At 44.1% G+C, this 23891-nt stretch overlaps 1 protein-coding gene across 1 annotated transcript in view; it reads left to right on the top strand.

Moving 5' to 3' along the window:
- The window catches only part of RILPL1 (Rab interacting lysosomal protein like 1), a 61057-nt gene extending 57716 nt beyond the window's left edge, over nucleotides 1-3341 (top strand). The window contains exon 7 of the mRNA XM_069755964.1: nucleotides 1181-3341. Within this exon, the coding sequence (XP_069612065.1) occupies nucleotides 1181-1325 (145 nt within the window). The 3' untranslated portion in view covers nucleotides 1326-3341. The remainder of the gene's footprint in view (nucleotides 1-1180) is intronic.
- The last annotated feature ends 20550 nt before the right edge of the window (nucleotides 3342-23891 follow it).

Raw genomic sequence — 23891 nt, 5'->3', positions numbered from 1 at the left:
TGAACTCTTCCTGAGTTAAAACATTAGCATTGTTGTTTCTAAGTGATTATGAACTTGTTTTCTTTGCATTATTTGAGGTCTGAAAGTAATACATTTTCTTAACTTTGACCATTTTTTTTTTCTGTCAGAAAAAATTCAAAATGTATTGCTTGGAAATTCAGAGACATGTTGACAGAAGTTTATAGACTAAAAGAACAATTTACATTTTACTCAAAAATATACCTATAAAGAGAAAAATCAGACAAACTGAACATTTATAACCTAGCAATGGGTAGAAGACATAGTTTTATAAAATATTCCTGCAATTGCTTCACAGTTATTATTGTTGTCATATTACAGTATATAGCTAATGGAAGGTGAGTTTTTGTTTGCTCTTTTGCCATTAGGTCATAGCGCCGTTTGGTATTAATATCTCAAGTGTATACTAGATAAATGTGAAAATTACAACAAACTTGGACCACATTCACACATTGAGTATTTGGTGAGGTTTTTTTACCTCAGTATTTGTAAGTCAAAACTAGGATTAGGTGATAAATACAGAAGTGGTGACGTGTTTCTATAATAATCTTCCTCTGATTTTTCCTCTCCTGGTTTTGGCTTGCAAATGCTGAGGTAAAATACTCAACGTTTGAACGTGGACTTAAATAGATTGACCAAATTAATTAAAAAAAAATAAAAAATTCTTCTAAAATGAGCACCAATAGGACAGCAACATCCACTTCACTGCAATAAACGGAGCTACGCTGAAATATTATACACAACCTGTGCCGCTCAGTTATGTTCACTAGTTTTTTTTTTTTTTTTGGCGTGCATTCTGAGCCCAAATCCTTATACCGTGTATAAAAACTCTTCAAATATGATTCCAAATAGCTTCCCATTTGTTTTTAAAAAAAAAAAAATGCATATAGTGCACGTATCGGTCTTTACTGCTTGCATTTTTAATACATGTTCTAAAAAGCATTGTCAGTTTTTCCATGCACAAATTTTGGAAAGCTCGCATTTATTGCAGTTTAGGACTTTTGCAGTTGAAATGTGCCAATAAACACAGGCTATTGTTGTACCCCCATATATTTTTTTTTTTTTTTAATTAAAAACTATACTGGAAAAACACCTCTAACACTAGATTCTATGCCGCGATGCCTTGTCTGCTTATGTGATCATGTTTAATCTTTTTCTTTAGGTTTAGCTTTTTTTCACGGGATAAGAAGCGGATGCCCATGACTCAGAAAAATGTCACCTTTCAGGAATCCTTTGGCGTCTGGGCAGATTACAACAGAGACGACGGATACACAGAGCAGGGACAAGAAGCATTACAGCACATGTGACTAGACCGTACATGAGCACACGCAGCGCTGAGTTTTCGTTCTGCCTTACATGCCTGAAAACATTTCACCATGCCATAACTATACTTAATCCGAGGATGCCTATGCACTGCATGGAGGATTAACCTAGTAACCCGGTTACTTTATGGTGGTTTGTTTGTATTACAAGTGCAGGGAAAACTGCTGTCAGAGCCTGGCGTACTAAGGCTTGGTTACTGTTCTGTGTAGCAAGTTGTACCTACAGACAGCTGGCATAGCTTTCTAAGTAATATTAAAAACTACAGTGCCTGGCGCATTTCATTGATGTCTTCTCCATTCTTAGAAATGTGTGGTGTCTTCAGATCTGTGTACACAGATGACAACCACACTAAGCTATGCTTTTATAGCTTGCGGAGTTAATACTACCAGCCTAACTGTATGTAGGTAATGAGTGTGCTTTAAAATGAGCTTGCTGGGAAAAGCGGATAAAATGGATCCAGCTACATGTAAGGCCGGGGTCACACTTACGAGTTCAATGCGAGAAACTCGCACAAGTCTGTCGCATCAATACCCGACACTTGGACCGGAGCGTTCAGCTGCATAGAAATACATGCAGCCGCACACTCCGGTCCCGAGTGCCGGGTATTGATGTGAGAGACTCGTATGAGTTTCTCGCATTGAACTCGCAACTGTGACCCCGGCCTAAGGTAGAAGAATGTTACGTGTGGATACGACTTGTGGGAAGGGTTCGAGAAGATTATCGGGAACAAGAGTTGGTTAGGACACATACACCTATTATATTTTGGTGTAAATATGCCAGCAATTGGAAGAATGCCAAAACACTCGTTTATCAGGTGATTGTATCGCTCATACCGGCACTAAAATCCTAAAGATGAGGTCCGCTGCCAACAACGATATGTTCTGCTCAGAACAATGATCTTGTCTGCAATTAAATGACTGCCGATCTGCTTTAATATAAAAAAATCGGCAATCGTTTAAAGGGGTATTCTTCATATTAGAAGTTAACACGTTTCCGAAGGATAAGGATGGCTTCTTGTGATGAGACGTGCTCGTATAACGTCCTATCCGAGCGGGCTCGGGTGTTTTCAGAGTATCTCAGGCGTTCTTTTAGTATGTTCAAGTCCCCTCAGCTGCATGATTTGCGGCTGTTAGACACAACACATGCAGGAATTGCCTGGTAGGGAATCCCCACGTGTGTTTAGGCTGTCTAGCAGCTGCAAATCATAGCATAACATCATATACGAGCACACCATAGAGATACTTGGATAACACCTGAGCATGCTCGGATAAAACGTCATACGAGCACATTTGCTCATCACCGATTGCTTATATTTAAGTTGATCGGCGGTCATTTAATTGTCAACAAGATTGTTCTGAGAAGAACATATTGTCAGCAGGAGACCTCATCTTTATGATTTTAATGCCGGTATGAACGATAGTCAATTGATAAACGAGTGTTTTGCTCATTCATCTGGTTTCTGGCATATCTACACCATAATATAATAGGCATACGTGTTTCCTAACTAATGACTTTGACTGTTGTGGGTCCGACCGCTGGACCACCCATGAATTCCGAGACGCGGAGCATTAAAGAGCCCTTGTAGATAGATTGGATGTCAATTATGCGCACTTTCACTCCATTCTTCCTTTTTTTTTTTTTCTTAAAAAATATGACCACAAAAGGTGGCCAAGCGCTGTGCTTCAGCAATCTCGGGCATTCCCATAACAAAGAATGGAGTGGAAGTGGGCATGACCCACATAGCTACTCGAAGCCCCGGTTCTCTGGATCGGTGGGGGGACACAGCTGTCTGATCCCCAGCGAATGTGAAAAAAAACCTTCAAAATTGAGAATCCCCCTATTAGACTCATTTATCTGTGACCACATAAACCAGATCCTAATCTGAGGCTACTGGACTAGAGAAAATGGTGTGCAATAGTTTATTCTGTCCTTTTTACTTTATGATTAACGGTGTAAGGAAAGCTGCATAGGAGTACTGTTAATAAAACGGAAGCACAAGACATTTTTTTTTTTTTTTTCTCTTCAGACTGAAAAGTCCTTCTCTTCACGCCTGCGGTGTAAATTTACTCTAGAATACGCAGGGATTTGACCTATGTTCTGGTCACCCGCAGCAAGCAAGTCCTGCCAGGATCTCTCTGCGGGACCATAGACTTTTTAGGGATGTAAAAACTTCATGGCTGAGAGTCTTCCAATTCTCTATCTGGGCTATAAATTAAGGTTGATTAAAACTGGAACAAATCTCCTTGTGTTGTAATGAGCTCATAGGGGTACTATAAAAAGGAAGTTTGGCTAAGAGTTGCCAGCATCCTTTTGTTCTGTGTGCCACTTATCCACAATTCTTCACTAATTGTTACAAACTACGTTTGCACTAGAGATTGCCTGTAATTTAGCCACTTGTTACATCTTTTATGAGGCATTTCTATTTTCATCCAGAAACTGTACAATAATTTATAGGCTTAATATAAAAATCCCAAACTGTGGAAACACTAACACTGCATTGTTAAACAGTCGCTTCAGGATTATCTTGGTGTGTAAACAGGCTAGCGATCACCCGATGGACGAGCAAAACTGTCACTCATTGGGTGAATTGATCTTTTGCAGCAAAGGATCATCATTGCATTGTCCTGTGTATACAGCTTTCACACTGCCGAGAACAATTGCAGCGTGTGCGCGATCTCTAGGATAGATTGCTCAGTCTGCAAAGTTTCCTTTGTTCCCCATTCAAATAACTGTTTGATAAAATTTCACTTATTAGCGGTTGCATCGTGCCAACCATCAGTTCTTGTAAACTGACCTTAAGTGTAATAGATCTACTTGGACACAACTACTGAAAGTGATGGATGAAAGATCTGATAATGACTTGAATAGATACATTACTTTTGTGTCTTGTCTCCATGTTGGACAACACATCAGATGTCTCAAGAACTGCAGCCGATGGAAAGAAAGGATTGTTTGCCTCGTGTAACAGTTGTGCCAAAGGGTCTTTTTCAGTATGCAAGGGATCTTCCAATGGAGGAAATATACCGGTAAATGTGTCTAAATCCAAATCTACGCTGGCAAATACTGTGAGTTAGAGGATTTGATGACCTATATACTGTTATTTTGGTAAAGCTTTACTATTGTGTAATAAGTTATGCAACTTTCTAATAGAAGAAAAGTTGAAAATGAAATAATGTACATTATTGTCCAATTTTTGTACCAATAAGGCTTCATTCAGATGTCTGGGATTTTTCATCAGCATTTGGAAATCCTTTACTATCTCATTAGAGAAAAACTGATTTTTATTTTTTTCTCTAATCAGTCTTCAGTCTTTTTCTCTCCCCACCCCCCCAGATCTGGTGCCCATCGATCATTCTGAAAAGCCACTCCTATCTGTCTACATTTTTCGTCTTTATGGAGGGATCAAATTACACTTTCTGACTGTACAAGTATCAAAATGGAAAGGGGTGACAAGTTATTGGGAAAAATAAAAGGCAAATTATAGAAAAATGCAGTGGCTGAGTCCTTCTTCATTACTGCAGTCACTAGACGCTACAAGTCGTATAGCGATAGTGGCCAGAAAGGGCCATTCCACACTCCATTTATCAGAAAAGGGCAGTTGTAATTTAATGTAAAAAGTCGACTAAGGAAACATTTCTTTTAATCAAGTGATATGTCTCCTTTATGTGATGTAAAATGGGCCTGACTTTGTAGTACTGTCTGCATCACCGCTTTCTAATTTTTCTTGGTCCTAATCCGCCAAAACATGAAGGTGCCAGGGCCTTGTCCTTGATCAGTGTTTTTTTTGTTTGTTATTCTTTTCCCAAATTTTTTTGGAAGTTTCTTAAAAATGCTTAAGTTAGGATCTCAAACCAGTGATTGGTGTAATCACATAGGCTGAATTCTCATATATTGATTTCCATCAAGATGCATCCCCAGCTGCGCCAAAGCAACTAATAGGGGTCCCTCAGAGGTTGAGAGGCGGTGGTCTATGTCAAAAGAAGTAAAAGCTTGATAAAGTTGCATAATTTGTTGTGTTCACATTGTGTTCACATTGCTTTAAAGCAACCCGTTCAACACATAGCGTTGACTGGCTGCTTTAATGCTATACCCCTAGCGCAGATGATTCATCTGTGCTAGCGGTGATGGAGGCTCAGACGCTGCAGCCCGCGTCCGAGGCTCCGTCACTGAAAGACGACACATCGTTAGCGCATGCCGATTATGGCATGCGTTGGCGATGCACCCGATAATAGGGGTTAATGGCAGCGTTAACCGACTGCCATAACGCAATGTAACCCAGTCTTATAGGACATAGAGAAGAGGTCCTGGTCAAAGCAGACAGACCTTGAAGGGAACCTATAAGCTTCTTTCTTTACATCATTCCACCCCCCCAATACAAAGAACACCTTTTGTAGGGATCCCATGTACGAGTCATGATAAATTAACATAAAAGCCATATGCAAATCAAGCTGACACTGTATTTTGGGATGTGTACAGTCCCTGTGCTTGGACTGCTACCTTCAGGTGAACTTCTAGTGTAGGAGCCATACACACATCATGCTAGATTTCTCATGACTGGTAAATCTAATCACTAAGAATAATTTTCTTGGGGTACAAGAGCCAATACAGACATATCACTAAATACTGGTGTACAAACGTGCCGACAGGCATCTTCTATGCAAGATCGTAGCTCACTCCGGCCTACTCTACCCAGTAGTGCATAGAATTCCTTTGCTGTATTCTTCGGGAGAAGAGCGGTCCTAATAATGGTTGTGTTTAGAGAAATCCTTCTATTGCAATTGAGGGGCAGGGTTCAGACAGTCCTATTTCATGATCCACAGACTGACAGCAGGTCTCCTCCTGACCCAAACTTCCAGAAGCCTAGGCCTATATGAGGCTGTAAGTTCAGGTTAGGAGACTTATGGCCCACAATGCCCCATCTGACCACATGTAAACTGTCAAGCATAGCCGTCTGAATTATGTTTAATACAATGTCATGTCTCTAACATTAAACGTATATTTAAATGGGTTGACTGCCAATAGCTTATTTTTTGTATGAATTGATTAAAGAAAATTGAGGCATACTCTTTCCAGAGCCGGCCGGTCCGGATGTCTGTACCAGCTACGGAAGCAGTGGTGTGACTCCAGAGTGGGGCAGTCTGTAAATGGCTGCAGCGGTCAGATTAATACAGGTGGAGACTCACCTCTGATAACGTGCTCCTAAACTCAACTGACCGCTGCAGCCAATTACCGACACCGCTGCCATATCTAGGGCAGAATTTGAGTGAAATGTGCTACTAGGATCTACTAGGGAATGCTGGAAGAGAAGAATGACTTATTTTAAATGAATTTATTAAAAATGATTCACTAAAAATCAACCTCACCCAACCCAAACACCCCAAAATAATATATTTACTGTCTGACAACACCTTTGAAGAATGAAATTAAAGCAATGTAGAAGATTGGAGTTCAGTTTAGGCCAGTTTCACAGCAATGTATTAATAATCGTGTGTCGCCTAGACCCACAATATCACAGGTGATGTTTCATCGGTATATACGGTAGTCAACAGTATTCCACACTAGTTATATTGATGGCCTGTCTATTGAGGAGGAAAATGACTTTCACACTGAAGTTCTGAGCAACTTTATGTATTGTATCCGTGCATTTTTCATGCACAAAGTGGTAGAGAGCAGGGCATGCGACATTATTAAATGACCCACATATTGTAGATGCTCATGTAAGTGGCTGCAAAGGTTAACCAGCTCTGCAGTACAGACTAAAAACAGGCCGTTTTGATGCAACTTATTTTTAGCCATATAATGTCTGAGCGTTTACGATCGGAGGGCTTTTTTTGTCATTATATGCAGCATCCTCTGCATTTGATAAGGACCCTTATATCATAACTTTTTTAATTTATGTTCAAGTTACCATCCTTTAAGTAATTGGCCATCTTGCAGCTTTTCTTCTATATAATCACTCCAGTTAACTAAAGTTGTTCTAAATATTAGGATTTTTGGCTTTTTTTTTTTTTTTTAATTTTAAACCCAGAGTTTTGATGCACAGGAAAATTTACTTAAGATTTTGCTATATAAAAAATATATCCAGGGTGGTCCAAAAGTAGGCGGACAGAAAATAACTTATTTTGATTTATTATTATTATTTATTTTGAATTTTTATTCTGTTAAATCGGAGAGTTATGTGACACAATATAGTTGTAAAGTAGACATGTGGGAAATGTTTTTTATCAGCACAATTTTGGAAACACATTTTTTTTTTTAGGAAGTTATAAGGGTTAAAAGTTAACCAGCGATGTCTCATTTTTACAACAAAATTTACAAAACCAATTTTTTTTTTTTTTTAGGGACCACCTCACATTTTGAAGTCAATTTGAGGGGTCTATATGGCTGAAAATACCCAAAACTGCTCAAAACCACATTCAAGAAGTTTATTAACCCTTCAGGTGTTTCACAGCAGCAGAAGCAACATGGAAGAAAAAAAAATTAACATTTAACTTTTTAGTCTTTTAATCTCCCCCTTCATAACCCTATTACACATACTGTCCACCTACTTTTGGACCACCCTGTATATAGTCACTAAAACAATTATAAAAAAAAAAAGCCATGATGTTTTTGGGGTTTTTTGCTATTCATATTTACAGTGGATATTACTTTTTGCAAAGCAAACTGCAATTTGTTGAAAAATCTCCATTATTTGTTCCAGACTTTGCCGCTGTGGATTTACCAACCCATGTGGAAGTACCCAAAGGCTTCTACACTATATATTATTCAGTCTGTGCTTTGCCTTTAGTAGGTTAGTGACATAGATGTTGGATACCATCTGTGCGCTCGTCCGTGCCTTCACCTATTGACTCAAAAAAAACGGAGGGTTTGTTGAGGAATATTTACCTGACCACTTACTTTATGCAATTTGCTATTTTTTTTATAACTTTATATAGTGATAGAATACTATTTATTGCAAAGGTAAATTGTGTATAATTCTCACATTTATAGGTCACATAACAGCCATTTTGTCTGTTGTGCCTAATAAATTCTGTATGCAAATAATTGCATTTGCCATATGGTTTTACAGTATTACTAGATTGAGTAATAGTAGAAGATTTTGAGATTTTCTGTTTATTGACGCTGGACAGTGCGCTCTTACGAAGTGCAATGTAATCTGCTCCAGGAATACAAGAGACTTACATACGTTTGGATATTTTCATCAAAGTTTGTTGTGGAAGAAAAAAAATAAAGGTTAAATTAACAACAAATGTGGAAATTGATTTCTCTTATTTTATTAAGTGGCGGGGGGACATCTGCATTGTGTACTATATGAAATGCGTTTTCTCCACAGATCTAAGGTTCAGTTAATTCTTTCCTATTTTTCTAAACATAAGGGCTTTTCCAGCAATTAAAAAAAAAAGCTTAAAAAGTGAAGTATGTATTGATTATTGCTATATTAATCCAATGATTGTCCGAGATCATAGAACATTTAGGATTGGCCTGGAGTTGTTATACTTTAGTATTTCAGACTCTCTCCTGGTCACTATTCTTGTGGTAAATTGGGCTTGGCTTAGCTCCTCCTTTGTATTCCAGTCCAGGCCCATTTAGCATCATAATAGTACTGTATAGGCTCATTTTTGATGTGCTAATTGGGGCTTAGCTTCCATACAGAGGAGGAGGTCCTAAAAAGTAAAAAAACAAACGCTACATCCTTACCTTCTGCTGTCTGTCCTCGGCGCTCTGCTTCTCTGGTCTGGCTGTGAGCGCCGGGCAGCCAGAAAGCAGAGCGGTGACGTCACCGCTCTGCTTTCCGGCTGACCGACGCTCACAGCCAGAGCAGGAGGAGAGCAGAGCACAGCGCTGGAGGACAGACGGCTGTAGGTAAGTATGTAATGTTTGTTTTTTTACTTTTAGGATGGTAACCAGGGTAAACATCGGGTTACTAAGCGCGGCCCTGCGCTTAGTTACCCGATGTTTACCCTGGTTACCAGCGAAGACATCGCTGAATCGGTGTCACACACGCCGATTCAGCGATCTCTACGGGGAGTCCAGCGACGAAATAAAGTTCTGGACTTTCTTCCCCGACCAGCGATCTCCCAGCAGGGGCCTGATCGCTGCTGCCTGTCACACTGGACGATATCGCTAGCGAGGACGCTGCAACGTCACGGATCGCTAGCGATATCGTCTAGTGTGACAGTACCTTAAGGATGGTAACCAGGGTAAACATCGGGTTACTAAGCGCGGCCCTGCGCTTAGTTACCCGATGTTTACCCTGGTTACCGGGGACCTCGGGATCGTTGGTCGCTGGAGAGCTGTCTGTGTGACAGCTCTCCAGCGACCAAACAGCGACGCTGCAGCGATCCGGATCGTTGTCGGTATCGCTGCAGCGTCGCTATGTGTGACGGTACCTTTAAGCCAGTAGTTTACACACCAGTCCCCTAATCAAAGACCTATTCAAACCAGGAATACAAGGTGGAAGGTAAGAATCTGTAAAAAAAAAAAAAAAAAAAATACTAGGACCAAGTCAAAGTGGCTGCAGTGTAGACAATAATGAAAATAATGGCCCCATCATTGAAATAGTTTAATTATAACTTTCTGATTTTTGCATAAAACTCTCCCTTTTTAGGTGCTATCTAATCTCCAGCAAGCTTAACTTCCAGTCTTTCCAACAAGTATATACATAATAAAACAAAGAAAAAGAACAAATTTAGAGTTGAGGCTAAAAACTTCCTTTATTGATAATAAAAATATAAAAACAGCCAAATGACTCATAAAAAGACAAATGGACGAGTAAAGGTACCGTCACACTGAACGATATCGCTAGCGATCCATGACGTTGCAGCGTCCTGGATAGCGATATCGTTGAGTTTGACAGGCAGCAGCGATCAGGATCCTGCTGTGCCATCGTTGGTCGGAGCAGAAAGTCCAGAACTTTATTTCGTCGCTGGATCTCCCGCAGACATCACTGAATCGGCGTGTGTGACGCCGATTCAGCGATGTCTTCACTGCTAACCAGGGTAAACATTGGGTTACTAAGCACAGGGCCGCGCTTAGTAACCCGATGTTTACCCTGGTTACCAGCGTAAACGTAAAAAAAACAAACACTACATACTTACATTCCGGTGTCTGTCCCCCGGCGCTGTGCTTCTCTGCACTGTGAGCGCCGGCCGGAAAGCACAGCGGTGACGTCACCGCTGTGCTTTCCGGCTGGCGCTCAGTCGCATAGTTGGTCGCTGGAGAGCTGTCTGTGTGATAGCTCTCCAGCGACGCTGCAGCGATCGGGATCGTTGTCTAGATCGCTGCAGCGTCGCTAAATGTGACGGTACCTTAACAATACAAAAAGAGGGTGATGTACCAGTAGAATGGTCCAAAAGTATGAAAGGGTGAGGAGGAAGCAAAGTGTCCTTTTTATCTGGTATACACATCACCATAGTATTTGTAACCCCTTCACAAACCATATCAAAACATGTGAATAAGGCCAAATAATTGGCAAGCCTTACCCATTCTATTGGACAGTCCTAAAGTAGTGCAAAACGTCCCCAACGCCCGTTTTGCTTATTTAATCCATATCTTTCTCAAGGTGAAGTAACTGGAGAAAGAAGCTCTGCAGGACCTTATAACACAGTGAACTCTGGTCACATGGCCAATCATTCGGATTGGACTGTCTGCACATGCGCAGATCGCCATGCACGCGTCTCATCCACCCTCAGCCATCAAGCCATCAGCGCACATGTCCGGGAGCGAGGATGCGTTACCCAGGCTCCTGGACAATCCATTATTTTGTTAGGGGTGTGATCATGTTACGAATGTTATCCTGTTCCCTTTTATGATTGGAGTGTGTGTGTGGCTTTCACTGCTCTGCGCCCTTGTTCATATCCCAACATCTGTGCTGCTGTGAGCATGTCTGGGAACCTTAGTAATGTGTCCTCACTCCTGGACATGGGCACTGGTGGCTTGATGGCTGGGGGTGGATGAGAGGAGTGCGCAGCAATCTGCGCATGCGCCGACAGTCCAATCCAAATAGATGGCCATGTGACCATGGTTCACGGGTAATGAGGTCCTGCATAGCGTCTTTCTCCAGTTACTTCCCCTTGACAAAGCTATGGAATAAATTAGCGAAACACACGTGGGAGACATTTTGCAGTTCTTTTGGTACTGTTCAGTAGAATGAGTAAGGCTTGGCACTTATTTAGCCTTATTTAAATGTTTTGATATGGTTTGTGGAGGAGTTACAAATACTATGATGTGTATACCAGATAAAAAGGATACTTTTTCTGTTTCCTTCTCACCCATTTATATTTTTGGACCATTCTACTGGGACATCACACTTTTTTTTGTATTGTTACTTTTCTGTCTTTTTAGGAGTTATTTGAATATATATATATATATATATATATATATATATATATATATATATATATAAATTTTTTTTTTATTTTATTTTTTGTACCAATAAAGGAAGGTTTTAGCCTTAAAACTCCACTTTGTTCTCCTTTTTTTTTCTATATGATAGGAGTGGCTTTTTGAGCACATTTGTTTATTGCTTTATGGTTTATTATTGCCTGATATCTATTCACCATTATGTGCCTGGATTTTGTGTTTATAATAATAAAACGATAAGGCCGAGTCCCCAAGCCTTAAAGTGCAAATCAACACCTACGCCAATTGACTCTGTTCTTATTTTGCATATTGAACCCATTTAGAAATGCGCTGGCATGTGTTCTATGAATGGAAACCAAAAGGGAATTAAAACTGAATGGGAAATATTAAAGGACTTACGGTAGGTATTTTTAGAAAACCTGCCGTGAGGATCATTCAGACGTCTTGTTTTTTGCAGACGAGTGCTGTACATGGTTTTCACCTATAGCACTCCTACCTGTGATTGTCTGAGGCCATTCACATGTCTGTGGCTTTTCACTGCAAAAAAAAAAAAAAAAAAAAAACGCGGAGACGTGTCCTGTTATGATCCTGCAATACAAGTCTATAGGTCTGTGTAAAAAAAAAAAAAAAAAAAAAAATTGGATCTTACTTGAATGTCATCCAAGTGCGGTCTGATTTTCACGGACTGCCAGAAATGAGAATTTTTTTTATTTTTTACATTCTCCCCGTATAACAAAATGTGATGACACTCAGACCACACTTTGATCAAAATCTGGTCAAAATAAATAATAATCTGTCCGTTTTCATCATACATGAGAAACTGATAGCTTACTCCTTTGTTACATTACAACAATGAGTTTTGGTAATTTACGCTGTGTATTTAAAAAAAATTTCAAGTCCCCTTTTTAATTAAAAGGTGGAGAAATGGTGCAGGAACTCTGTAACATCAAAAGGTCATCATGGGAACGCATCCTAAGACCAGCATTACACTACCGTAGAATACGGGCATGTGCTATGCGAGAAAATATCGCATATCACTCGGCCCAATGTTACTCTATGGGGCAGCTCACATCAGTGTATATTTTCTTGGGCGTATTCCGCATGCGTGTAAAATCGCAGCATGCTGCCATTGTCAACTGGACTCTGCTGAGACTCGCCAATGCAAGCCTATGGGTGCAGGGAAAAATAAAAAGAAAATTGCACAGCACTCGGACCATGCGAGTGCTGTCTGATTTTTATGCCCTGGTGTCCTTTGAAAAGCCAGCAATTCATGTGCGCCATACAGTAAAATCCCACTGACGGGTTAGAATAGATATATACATATAGATGTTAGTGACACACATAAATATGTACTATATATATATATATATATATAATCATAGAAGAAAAGCCGGCAATCGATCTGTCGTGTACTGTAACATCACTGCAGGAGCTGGCAGGATAGAAGAGATGGATTACATACAATAAATATACAGATGTCAGTGACAAATACAATTAGTACAGTGTAGCTTACTGTACACGTGTTTAAGATTTTTCTGAAAACAATGGCATGAGCTCCCCTCATAATTTTCATAACTAGCAGAGGGAAAGCCAACGGCAGGGGGCAGATGATTATAGCCTGGGAAGGGGGTAACTTATGGCGCTTCCTAGGCTATTATCAGCTTACAACTGTATACTTAGCCTTTACTGGCTATTAAAATGGGGGACCCTAAAAAAATAAAACGTAACTTTTATTATAACTAAAGCCACACCAAAACTAAACCAAACACCCAAGTGAATAAAAAACTGGGGCAAAGTCTCAACCACATGGTATGGTGACCACAGAGGCTAGTTATCCCCTAATAGGACTAAATGATTTCCTCTACAAAATATTAGAGAAATCAAGTTAAACTAGGTTATGACCTATGAAGAAGCGGAAGTCGGAAAACCATCTACAACACTCACCGTCAAACCTAGTTACATGAGCAGACAATAAAAATACCATCGGTAGTAGCGTATGATATAAACGGTGCTACTGGTGGCTATATAAATAGTATAAAAGGAACAATCTCACCAGTTCCAAGGTGTGGGCACAGGAGCACCGGATAGTCTCTGGTCAGAGGATGATCCGGAAAATAAAGGAGACGACAGTCCCTATGTCAGTCCCTATGGGGCTATCAGTAAGCTATCCCCAAAGCTCCTGCCCTTACAAGGGCAGTCCACAGCTACCCCTGTATAAACATGCCCTGCACTCTCCCTGTATAGTCCGTCCAGACGCGTTTCATCCAAGCCAATTCTTCAGGGGACTTGCTTGTGCATGGAGATAAAGTGCCTATGTGCTAAAAAGGAGGGACACGAAGTCCTGCCACCCTCTATGCTCTCTGCAAGACCCCCCCCCCCCTTTTGACACCAAGTGCCAGAATTGGCACATCTTAGAGATGGGCCTTTTCTGTGGCTGCTGAGAGCTGATGTTTCTCCTAAGCCTCATTGGGGGACACAGGACCATGGGTGTTATGCTGCTTGCCACTAGGAGGAAACTAAGTAAACACATAAAGAATTAGCTCCTCCTCTGCAGTATACACCCCCTCTCTGGCCAGTAATGACCCAGTTCTTGCTTAGTGTCCGTAGGAGGTACTTGGGTCTGCTTCAGACCCCAACGCTTTTTTAGCTCTCCTTTTTTATTCTATTTTTTTTTTTCATTCCATTTTTTTTATTTTCTTACTTAACGGAGTGAAGGGGGCAACGGATTCCTTTTAGGGTCCGATCTCCCCCGAAACATCAACAGGCGAGATCGCGGAGTATACCTCCCCGTATCCTCTCCTGCAACGTATGGGGCACGCCTAAAGCTTCCTCAGGGCAACTGTTCCTTCACGATTACGATCTCCCTATTCCAGTATCACGGCGAGCACATGTTGGCCCTCCTTCATGTTCCTCTCCGGGGCCACAGCAAGATAATGGACTGAAGATGGCGGCAAGTAAGGCCCACCTATGGCGTCAATAGCCCCGCTACTCAGAAGGGTGCTCTCCATCTCCCACTAAGGGAGGACGGATTCAGCTATTACCCTCAAGATGCAGGGCGCAGCAGCAGCACAGCCTGAGGACAGGCACCACTGACCGGGAGTACGAGGCCCCTGCTTTGCGTCCCTCTGCTTGAGAGTGCGGGTCCTGGCCCCTGGAGGTATCCATTGGCTTGCTGCCAGTGGCAGTTGGCCGGCGCATTTTCGCGGTACGAGGGGGGGCGCCACACGTTTCCAGCTTCTCCTGGCACCCATCGCCGACAAGGCCAGAAAATTTAGTCCCCGGCTTTCTGCCGGACTAGGCCCCATTCTCTTAGCGCCGCCCTCCACCGGCGCTCCACCTACCCTCCTGGCGCTTCTCGGCCTGCACGAGGCGCCACTGGTAATCTCGGGAGCCATCTTACCTGCAGAACCGGTCGTGGATTCTCTCCTGGCATTTTTTCTTCCTGTGGGCTCCCCATTTCTACAGCAACGCCGAGCCTAACCGCATCTTCCCTGGGGACACTGGCACAGGACCGTGGGTAAGCTGCCTCACCTCTAGTAGAAAGTTTAACCCCTTCTCTGCACTCATAGTCCTGCTATTTGTATTGGAGAAAATAGACATCTACTTTACCTCAATCTAAGGAGGCAAAACGGAGTAATAAAAACCACAGTTTTTTACTTCATGTGCCACTTGCAATTCTACTTTGCCACGTGCCCACACTACTCCTTTGTACGCGAACTGTGACTCGGCCTGTGCGCACCCGCCTTCTGTCGCCACCTCCAATTTCTTCACAGACCCCGCCGAGTCTAACCCTCCTGAGTGGGCCGCTTCTTTGTCGCGCTCTATGGATTCCCTGGTTAAGGCATTAGACTCTTTCCGGGGACCCTCCCTAAGTCCGCTCCCCCCCCTGTCGACCGCGATGGAACCTGGCGACTGTACTGAGCAGTTCAACCACGGGGCGTACTAGGTCACGGGAGGCTCGGGTTCCAGGCAAAGATCCCATGCCTTGCCCCCTGTACATGCTTGGGCTTTTGGGCTTCGGCTTCTGCGAGCTCAACCTCTCGCTCCCCTTCCCCCGAGTGTCATAGCGCACATGATTCGGAATACGAGTCAGAGGAAATCTTTAACCCAAGACTCCTATCGGCCAAGAGCCGCTTGACTCCCTTTATTGAGGCAGTCAACAAGACACTGAGGGTGGATGAGGAATTTGTATCCTCTCAGGAACACGTCGTGTCTTTTAAAAAGGCTAGACGGGTCCAAAAGATATTTGCTAATCATCCTGAGTTTAAGGACATTATCCAAAAACACGAAACACCCAGATAAGCAATTTATGGCTCAAAAGCCAAATATCCTTTTGCCACGGATCTAATAAAGAAATTGCTACTCTCTCCTTCTGTGGACCCTGCCATATAACAGCTCGCATGCAAAACAATCCTGTCTTTGTCTGACGGTTCATCAGTTAAAAACCCTACTGACGTCAGATTGATTACCTGGCTCGCTCAGTCTTTGAGGCCTCAGGAGCAGCCCTCCTTCCATCTTTCGCCGCTACCTGGGTGGCTAAGGCAATGGTCGCCTGGGCAGAGGTGTTGACCTCTACCATTCATGACAGTATTCTTCCCCCGGAAGCGGCCAGACTCGCTAACCAGATAGCACAGGCCGGGGACTTGGAAGTTAATGCCTCTATAGATGCGGCTAACTGCGCGGCACAGGCGGCCGCAAACGCAGTCTCCATTAGAAGGGCCCTGTGGCTCCAAGATTGGCGAGCAGATTCTGCTTCTAAAAAGTCGTTGACTTCTTTGCCTTACCAGGCTGGTCGTTTATTTGGAGAGAAACTAGACCAAATCATTTCTGATGCTACTGGAGGGAAGAGTAAATTTCTTCCTCAGCAAAGACCTACCCGTCCTTTTCGGAATCAACAACAGTCTAGGTTCCGACCCTTTTGCAACAACTCTAGCTGGTCTTCCACATCCTTTGCTTCTGGGTCAGAACGAACTCCGCGAGGATACAGAAACTCCCAGGTCTCATACAGACCTAATCGTTCCTGGAAGCCCAGACTAAGCCTTCTGGATCTAAGGGATCCAGACCCCTTAGACTTTCTGCGCAATGAGTCGTTGACACGTCCAGCGGACACCGACACAGTAGGCGCACGCTTATTGTCATTCCGTCAAGCTTGGCTCTCAGTCGTTCACGACGTGTGGGTCAGAGAGCTAGTATCCCCCGGATACAAGATCAAGTTTCTTCTCTTCCAACCCCCCCCCAAATCAAGGGCATCGGATTTTCTTCAGGCCATACAGGCACTTCGAAGGGACGGTGTCTTTATTCCGGTTCCTCACGACCAAAGGTTCAAAGGGTTTTACTCGAATCTATTCATGGTTCCAAAGAAGGACGGCACCCTACGGCCCATGCTGGACCTAAAGCTGTTAAACAAGTTCATAAGGGTTCGGCACTTCAGGATGGATTTGCTCCATTCTGTCGTAGTGTCCCTGGAAAAAGGAGAGTTCCTAGCATCCATAGACATCAAGGATGCCTATCTCCACATTCCGATTCTCCCCTCTCATCAGCAGTTCCTACGCTTCGCATTTCGGGACAAATACTTCTAGTTTGTGACCTTACCCTTCGGCCTCGCCACCGCTCCAAGAGTTTTCACCAAGGTCATGGCAGCTGTCATGGCCATTCTTCATGCTCGGGGAGTGGTGGTTCTCCCGTACCTAGACGACCTATTGATCAAAGGTCCGTCCCATTCAGCCTGTGAAGCGTCTGTAAGAATAACCGTGGATACTCTCGCCGGGCTGGAAAACCAACTTTGAGAAGTCATCTCCAGCGCCAGCCCAGAAAATCTCCTTTTTTGGGCATGATCCTGGACTCTTCCCACGAGATGGTCATTCTCCCTCCGGAGAAGGTCTTGTCCTTAAAACAAGGGGCACGCAGCCTTTCCCGCCCCAGTCTCGCTCCATTCGTTTCACTATGCGCATCCTCGGGAAGATGGTCGCAGCGATGGAAGCCGTTCCGTTTGCGCAGTTCCATCTCCATCCCTTGCAAAATGCGCTTCTGTTGGCCTGGGACAGGAGCCCATTCTCCCTCGACCGTCGCTCCCGCCTGTCCCCACAGGTCAGGCAGACCCTCAAATGGTGGACACTAAAAGCTTCATTGAACCACGGGAAGTCATTCCTCCCGTTGCACTGGTTAGTGGTGACCACCAACGCCAGCCTCTTGGGCTGGGGTGCAGTTTTCAACCACCACACGGCGCAGGGTCGTTGGTCCATACAAGAGTCGCGTCTCCCAATCAATATCTTGGAGATTCAAGCTATCAGATTTGCCTTACGCAGCTTTCACCATCTCGCAGGTCATCCCATCAGGATCCAATCCGACAACACCACAGCGGTGGCATACATCAGCCGGCAAGGGGGAACCCGCAGCAGGGCGGCCATGAACGAAGTCAGTCACATTCTACGCTGGGCCGAGACCAATCATTCGCTCATATCGGTGTGGAGAATAGGGCTGCGGACTTCCTCAGTTGCCAAGGTCTCACCTCGGGCAAATGGTCTCTCCATCCGGAAGTTTTCCAGCAGATTTGCCATCGCTGGGGGACTCCGGATGTGGATCTCATGGCCGCCTCAAGGCTAAACAACCAGGTTCCCCAGTTCATTGCTCGATCTCGCGATCCACACGCCATCGGAACAGATGCTTTGGTTCTGTCGTGGCATCGGTTCCGGCTTCCGTACATCTTTCTTCCTCTTCCTCTGCTCCCAAGGGTCATCAAGAAGATCAGGGCGGAGGGGATACCGGTGATCCTTGTCGCGCCGGACTGGCTGCGCCGAGCATGGTACGCGGAACTCTTCCAAATGGTCGCCAATGTCCCCAGGCGGCTTCCAGACCGCATGGATCTTCTCTCACAGGGCCCGATTTACCACCAGCACTCCGGGGCTGTTGAATTTTGGAATTTATCCCAAGCCAGATTCTCTCCAGGGGTGTCCTCTACCATGATTAGTGCTAGGAAACCCACATCCATGCGTATTTATCATCGCATCTGGCGCATTTTCTTTTCATGGTGCAGTGCTCATGGACGTTCTCCCCTGGTGTTTTCCACTCCGTACATCCTGGCATTTCTCCAATCAGGCTTAGAATCAGGTCTCTCCCTAAGCTCGCTCAAGGGACAAGTGTCCGCATTGTCAGTCCTATTCCAAAGGAAAATCGCTTCCAGACTACAGGTTAAGACGTTCATTCAAGGAGTCTCCCGGGTGACTCCCCCCTATAGAATGCCATTAGCTTCATGGGATCTAGACTTGGTTCTCGGAGTTCAAGAGACTCCTTTCGAACCATTGCAGGATATATCGCTAACTTTTCTTTCTTGGAAAGTGGTCTTTCTAGTGGCAATTACGTCAATCAGGTGAGTTTCGGAGTTGGCAGCTCTCTCCTGCTGTCCCCCTTTTCTGATTTTTTTTCATCCAGACAAGGCAGTTTTGAGGACTTCCCCCTCCTTCCTGACGAAATTTTTCTTCTTTTCACCTCAACGAGGAGATTGTCTTGCTTCTGTCTGGCACCTACTCATCGTATCAAGAAAGCTCTCCATACTCTTGGACGTTGTTAGGGCTCTTTGGTGGTACATATCTCGGACAACCTTCTTCATGCTCCCGGAGGGCCATAGGAAAGGTCTAGCCGTCTCAAAGGCCACCTTCACCAGGTGGATTCGCTCAACTATCCAGAAATCCTATCGCGCCAGGAACATGCCTGTCCCAGCTGGGATTAAGGTGCATTCGACTCGGTCTGTGGGCGCCTCTTGGGCCATTCGGCACCAGGCGTCAGCACAACAGGTTTGCAAAGCTGCGACTTGGTCTAGTCTGCATACTTTTACCAAACACTATCACATTCATACTCAATCCTCGGCAGACGCTGCTCTTGGCAGGCACATTCTGCAGACAGCGGTACCTCAGTAAGCCAGTGGAACATGGTGTTTTAGCAGCAGTGCAATTGCTCCGCACCCAGGGACTGCTTTAGGACGTCCCATGGTCCTGTGTCCCCCAATGAGGCGTAGGAGAAAAGGAGATTTTTGTGTACTCAACGTAAAATCTTTTTTTCCGAGCCAATCATTGGGGGACACAGCACCGACCCTGTTAGCCTATTGGCTTGTTCTTGTTTCCTCCTTGGTTTGGACATAGTTACTTGTCTTGGTTTTTTTTTTTATACTCCTACTGCTTTACTACCGAACTGGGTCATTACTGGCCAGAGAGGGGGTGTATACTGCAGAGGAGTTAATTCTTTGTGTTTACTTAGTGTCCTCCTAGTGGCAAGCAGCATAACACCCATGATCCTCTGTCCCCCAATGATTGGCTCGGAGAAAAAGATTTTACGGTGAGTACACAAATCTCCTTTTTTAGCCTGGGGGGAGGAGGCAGTATTTATGGCCCCTTCCTAGGCTATTAATATCAGCCCGCAGCCGTCTGTATAGCCTTTGCTGGTTATTAATGATAGGGGGAGCCCATACCATTTTGTTCAGAAAAATAATCTTTTAATTAAATACATGTACAGTAATTTGCCCACAGTGTACAAATTGTATTAGTAACTGTCATCTACATATCTACCTATTCTATTTGTATTTACTGTATGTAATCCATCGCTTCTATCCTGTCAGTTCCTGCAGTGATGTTCCAGTACACGGAAGATGAATTGCCGCTTTTTAGGGTATGTGCACACGCTGCAGATCCGCAGCAGTTTTCCATGCATTTACAGTACCACATAAAGCTATGGAAAACAAAATCCGCAGTGCACATGCTGTGGAAAAGACCGCGCGGAAACGTGTTTATTCCTCAGTGGTTTACACCTGTTCCATAACAGGAATCCGCAGGTGTAAAATCCATACAAAAAATACAAAAAAAAACAGCGTTAATTCCACAGGAAATCCGCAGTGCGGATTACCTGTGGATTTACCAAAATTAGTCTGGAAAAATCTGCAGAGTAATCCGCATTGTGTGCACATAGCCTTATTCTATGTGTGTGTGTGTTTTGATGAATATTTCCTTTGAAAATAGTGTAAATGACAGAGATAACTACTGCATGTGAAAGCTCATATTATAATCGCATAGCAATCACACTGCATTCGGATGTAAATCGGATGCTAGGGGTGAAAAATCAGATTGTACTCTCATGACACTCGTGTGTTATGTTTGCTAATGACAGGTGTTATGAAGGCAATCCAGAAACACAGTGTGCATAGCGATCAGAGCGCACACAGTGATCTGACAAATACCCAAAAATACAAGAACGAGCTCTGAGACGTGGAAACTCTGTAGACTGCACACCTGATCCTATCCTAAACACAACTAAAAGCGGCTGTGGATTGCGCCTAACAACTACCTAGGCAACTCGGCACAGCCTAAGAAACTAGCTAGCCTGAAGATAGAAAAATAGGCCTGACTTGCCCCAGAGAAATTCCCCAAAGGAAAAGGCAGCCCCCCACATATAATGACTGTGAGTAAGATGAAAAGACAAAACGTAGGGATGAAATAGATTCAGCAAAGTGGGGCCCGATATTCTAGGACAGAGCGAGGACAGTAAAGCGAACTTTGCAGTCTACAAAAAACCCTAAAGCAAAACCACGCAAAGGGGGCAAAAAAAAAACCACCGTGCCGAACTAACGGCACGGCGGTACACCCTTTGCGTCTCAGAGCTTCCAGCAAAACAAAAGACAAGCTGGACAGAAAAAAAGCAACAAAAAAGCAAAAGGCACTTAGCTATACAGAGCAGCAGGTCACAGGAACAATCAGGAGAAGCTCAGATCCAACACTGAAACATTGACAAGGAGCAAGGATAGCAGCATCAGGCGGAGTTAAGTAATGAAGCAGTTAACGAGCTCACCAGAACACCTGAGGGAGGAAGCTCAGAAGCTGCAGTACCACTTGTGACCACAGGAGTGAATTCAGCCACAGAATTCACAACAGTACCCCCCCCTTGAGGAGGGGTCACCGAACCCTCACCAGAGCCCCCAGGCCGACCAGGATGAGCCGCATGAAAGGCACGAACAAGATCGGAAGCATGAACATCAGAGGCAAAAACCCAGGAATTATCTTCCTGAGCATAACCCTTCCATTTAACCAGATACTGGAGTTTCCGTCTAGAAACACGAGAATCCAAAATCTTCTCCACAATATACTCCAATTCCCCCTCCACCAAAACCGGGGCAGGAGGCTCAACAGATGGAACCATAGGTGCCACGTATCTCCGCAACAACGACCTATGGAATACATTATGTATGGAAAAGGAGTCTGGGAGGGTCAAACGAAAAGACACAGGATTGAGAACCTCAGAAATCCTATACGGACCAATAAAACGAGGTTTAAATTTAGGAGAGGAAACCTTCATAGGAATATGACGAGAAGATAACCAAACCAGATCCCCAACACGAAGTCGGGGACCCACACGGCGTCTGCGATTAGCGAAAAGTTGAGCTTTCTCCTGGGACAAGATCAAATTGTCCACTACCTGAGTCCAGATCTGCTGCAACCTATCCACCACAGAATCCACACCAGGACAGTCCGAAGACTCAACCTGTCCTGAAAAGAAACGAGGATGGAACCCAGAATTGCAAAAAAATGGAGAAACCAAGGTAGTCGAGCTGGCCCGATTATTAAGGGCGAACTCAGCCAACGGCAAAAAGGACACCCAATCATCCTGGTCTGCAGAAACAAAACATCTCATATGTTTCCAAGGTCTGATTGGTTCGTTCGGTCTGGCCATTAGTCTGAGGATGGAAAGCCGAGGAAAAGGATAGGTCAATGCCCATCCTACCACAAAAGGCTCGCCAAAACCTTGAAACAAACTGGGAACCTCTGTCAGAAACAATATTCTCAGGAATGCCATGCAACCGAACCACATGCTGAAAGAACAAAGGTACCAAATCAGAGGAGGAAGGCAATTTAGCCAAGGGCACCAGATGGACCATTTTAGAAAAGCGATCACAGACCACCCAAATAACTGACATCTTTTGAGAAACGGGAAGGTCAGAAATGAAATCCATCGAAATATGTGTCCAAGGCCTCTTTGGGACCGGCAAGGGCAAAAGCAACCCACTGGCACGAGAACAGCAGGGCTTAGCCCTAGCACAAATCCCACAGGACTGCACAAAAGTACGTACATCCCGTGACAGAGATGGCCACCAGAAGGATCTAGCCACTAACTCTCTGGTACCAAAGATTCCAGGATGACCAGCCAACACCGAACAATGAAGTTCAGAGATAAGTTTATTAGTCCACCTATCAGGGACGAACAGTTTCTCCGCTGGACAACGATCAGGTTTATTCGCCTGAAATTTTTGCAGCACCCGCCGCAAATCAGGGGAGATGGCAGACACAATGACTCCTTCCTTGAGGATACCCGCTGGCTCAGATAAACCCGGAGAGTCGGGCACAAAACTCCTAGACAGAGCATCCGCCTTCACATTTTTAGAGCCCGGAAGGTACGAAATCACAAAGTCGAAGCGGGCAAAAAATAACGACCAACGGGCCTGTCTAGGATTCAAGCGCTTGGCAGACTCGAGATAAGTCAAGTTCTTATGATCAGTCAATACCACCACGCGATGCTTAGTTCCTTCAAGCCAATGACGCCACTCCTCGAATGCCCACTTCATGGCCAGCAACTCTCGATTGCCCACATCATAATTACGCTCAGCGGGCGAAAACTTCCTGGAAAAGAAAGCACATGGTTTCATCACTGAGCAATCAGAACCTCTCTGTGACAAAACCGCCCCTGCTCCAATCTCAGAAGCATCAACCTCGACCTGGAACGGAAGAGAAACATCTGGCTGACACAACACAGGGGCAGAACAAAAACGACGCTTCAACTCCTGAAAAGCTTCCACAGCAGCAGAAGACCAATTAACCAAATCAGCACCCTTCTTGGTCAAATCGGTCAATGGTTTGGCAATGCTAGAAAAATTACAGATGAAGCGACGATAAAAATTAGCAAAGCCCAGGAACTTTTGCAGACTTTTCAGAGATGTCGCCTGAATCCAATCCTGGATGGCTTGGACCTTAACTGGATCCATCTCGATAGTAGAAGGGGTAAAGATGAACCCCAAAAATGAAACTTTCTGCACACCGAAGAGACACTTTGATCCCTTCACAAACAAAGAGTTAGCACGCAGGACCTGAAAAACCATTCTGACCTGCTTCACATGAGACTCCCAATCATCTGAGAAGATCAAAATGTCATCCAAG

The sequence above is a fragment of the Ranitomeya imitator genome, chromosome 1 (assembly GCF_032444005.1).
Source record: "Ranitomeya imitator isolate aRanImi1 chromosome 1, aRanImi1.pri, whole genome shotgun sequence".
Classification (NCBI taxonomy): domain Eukaryota; kingdom Metazoa; phylum Chordata; class Amphibia; order Anura; family Dendrobatidae; genus Ranitomeya; species Ranitomeya imitator.
This window is presented reverse-complemented; position numbering and strand designations above follow the sequence as displayed.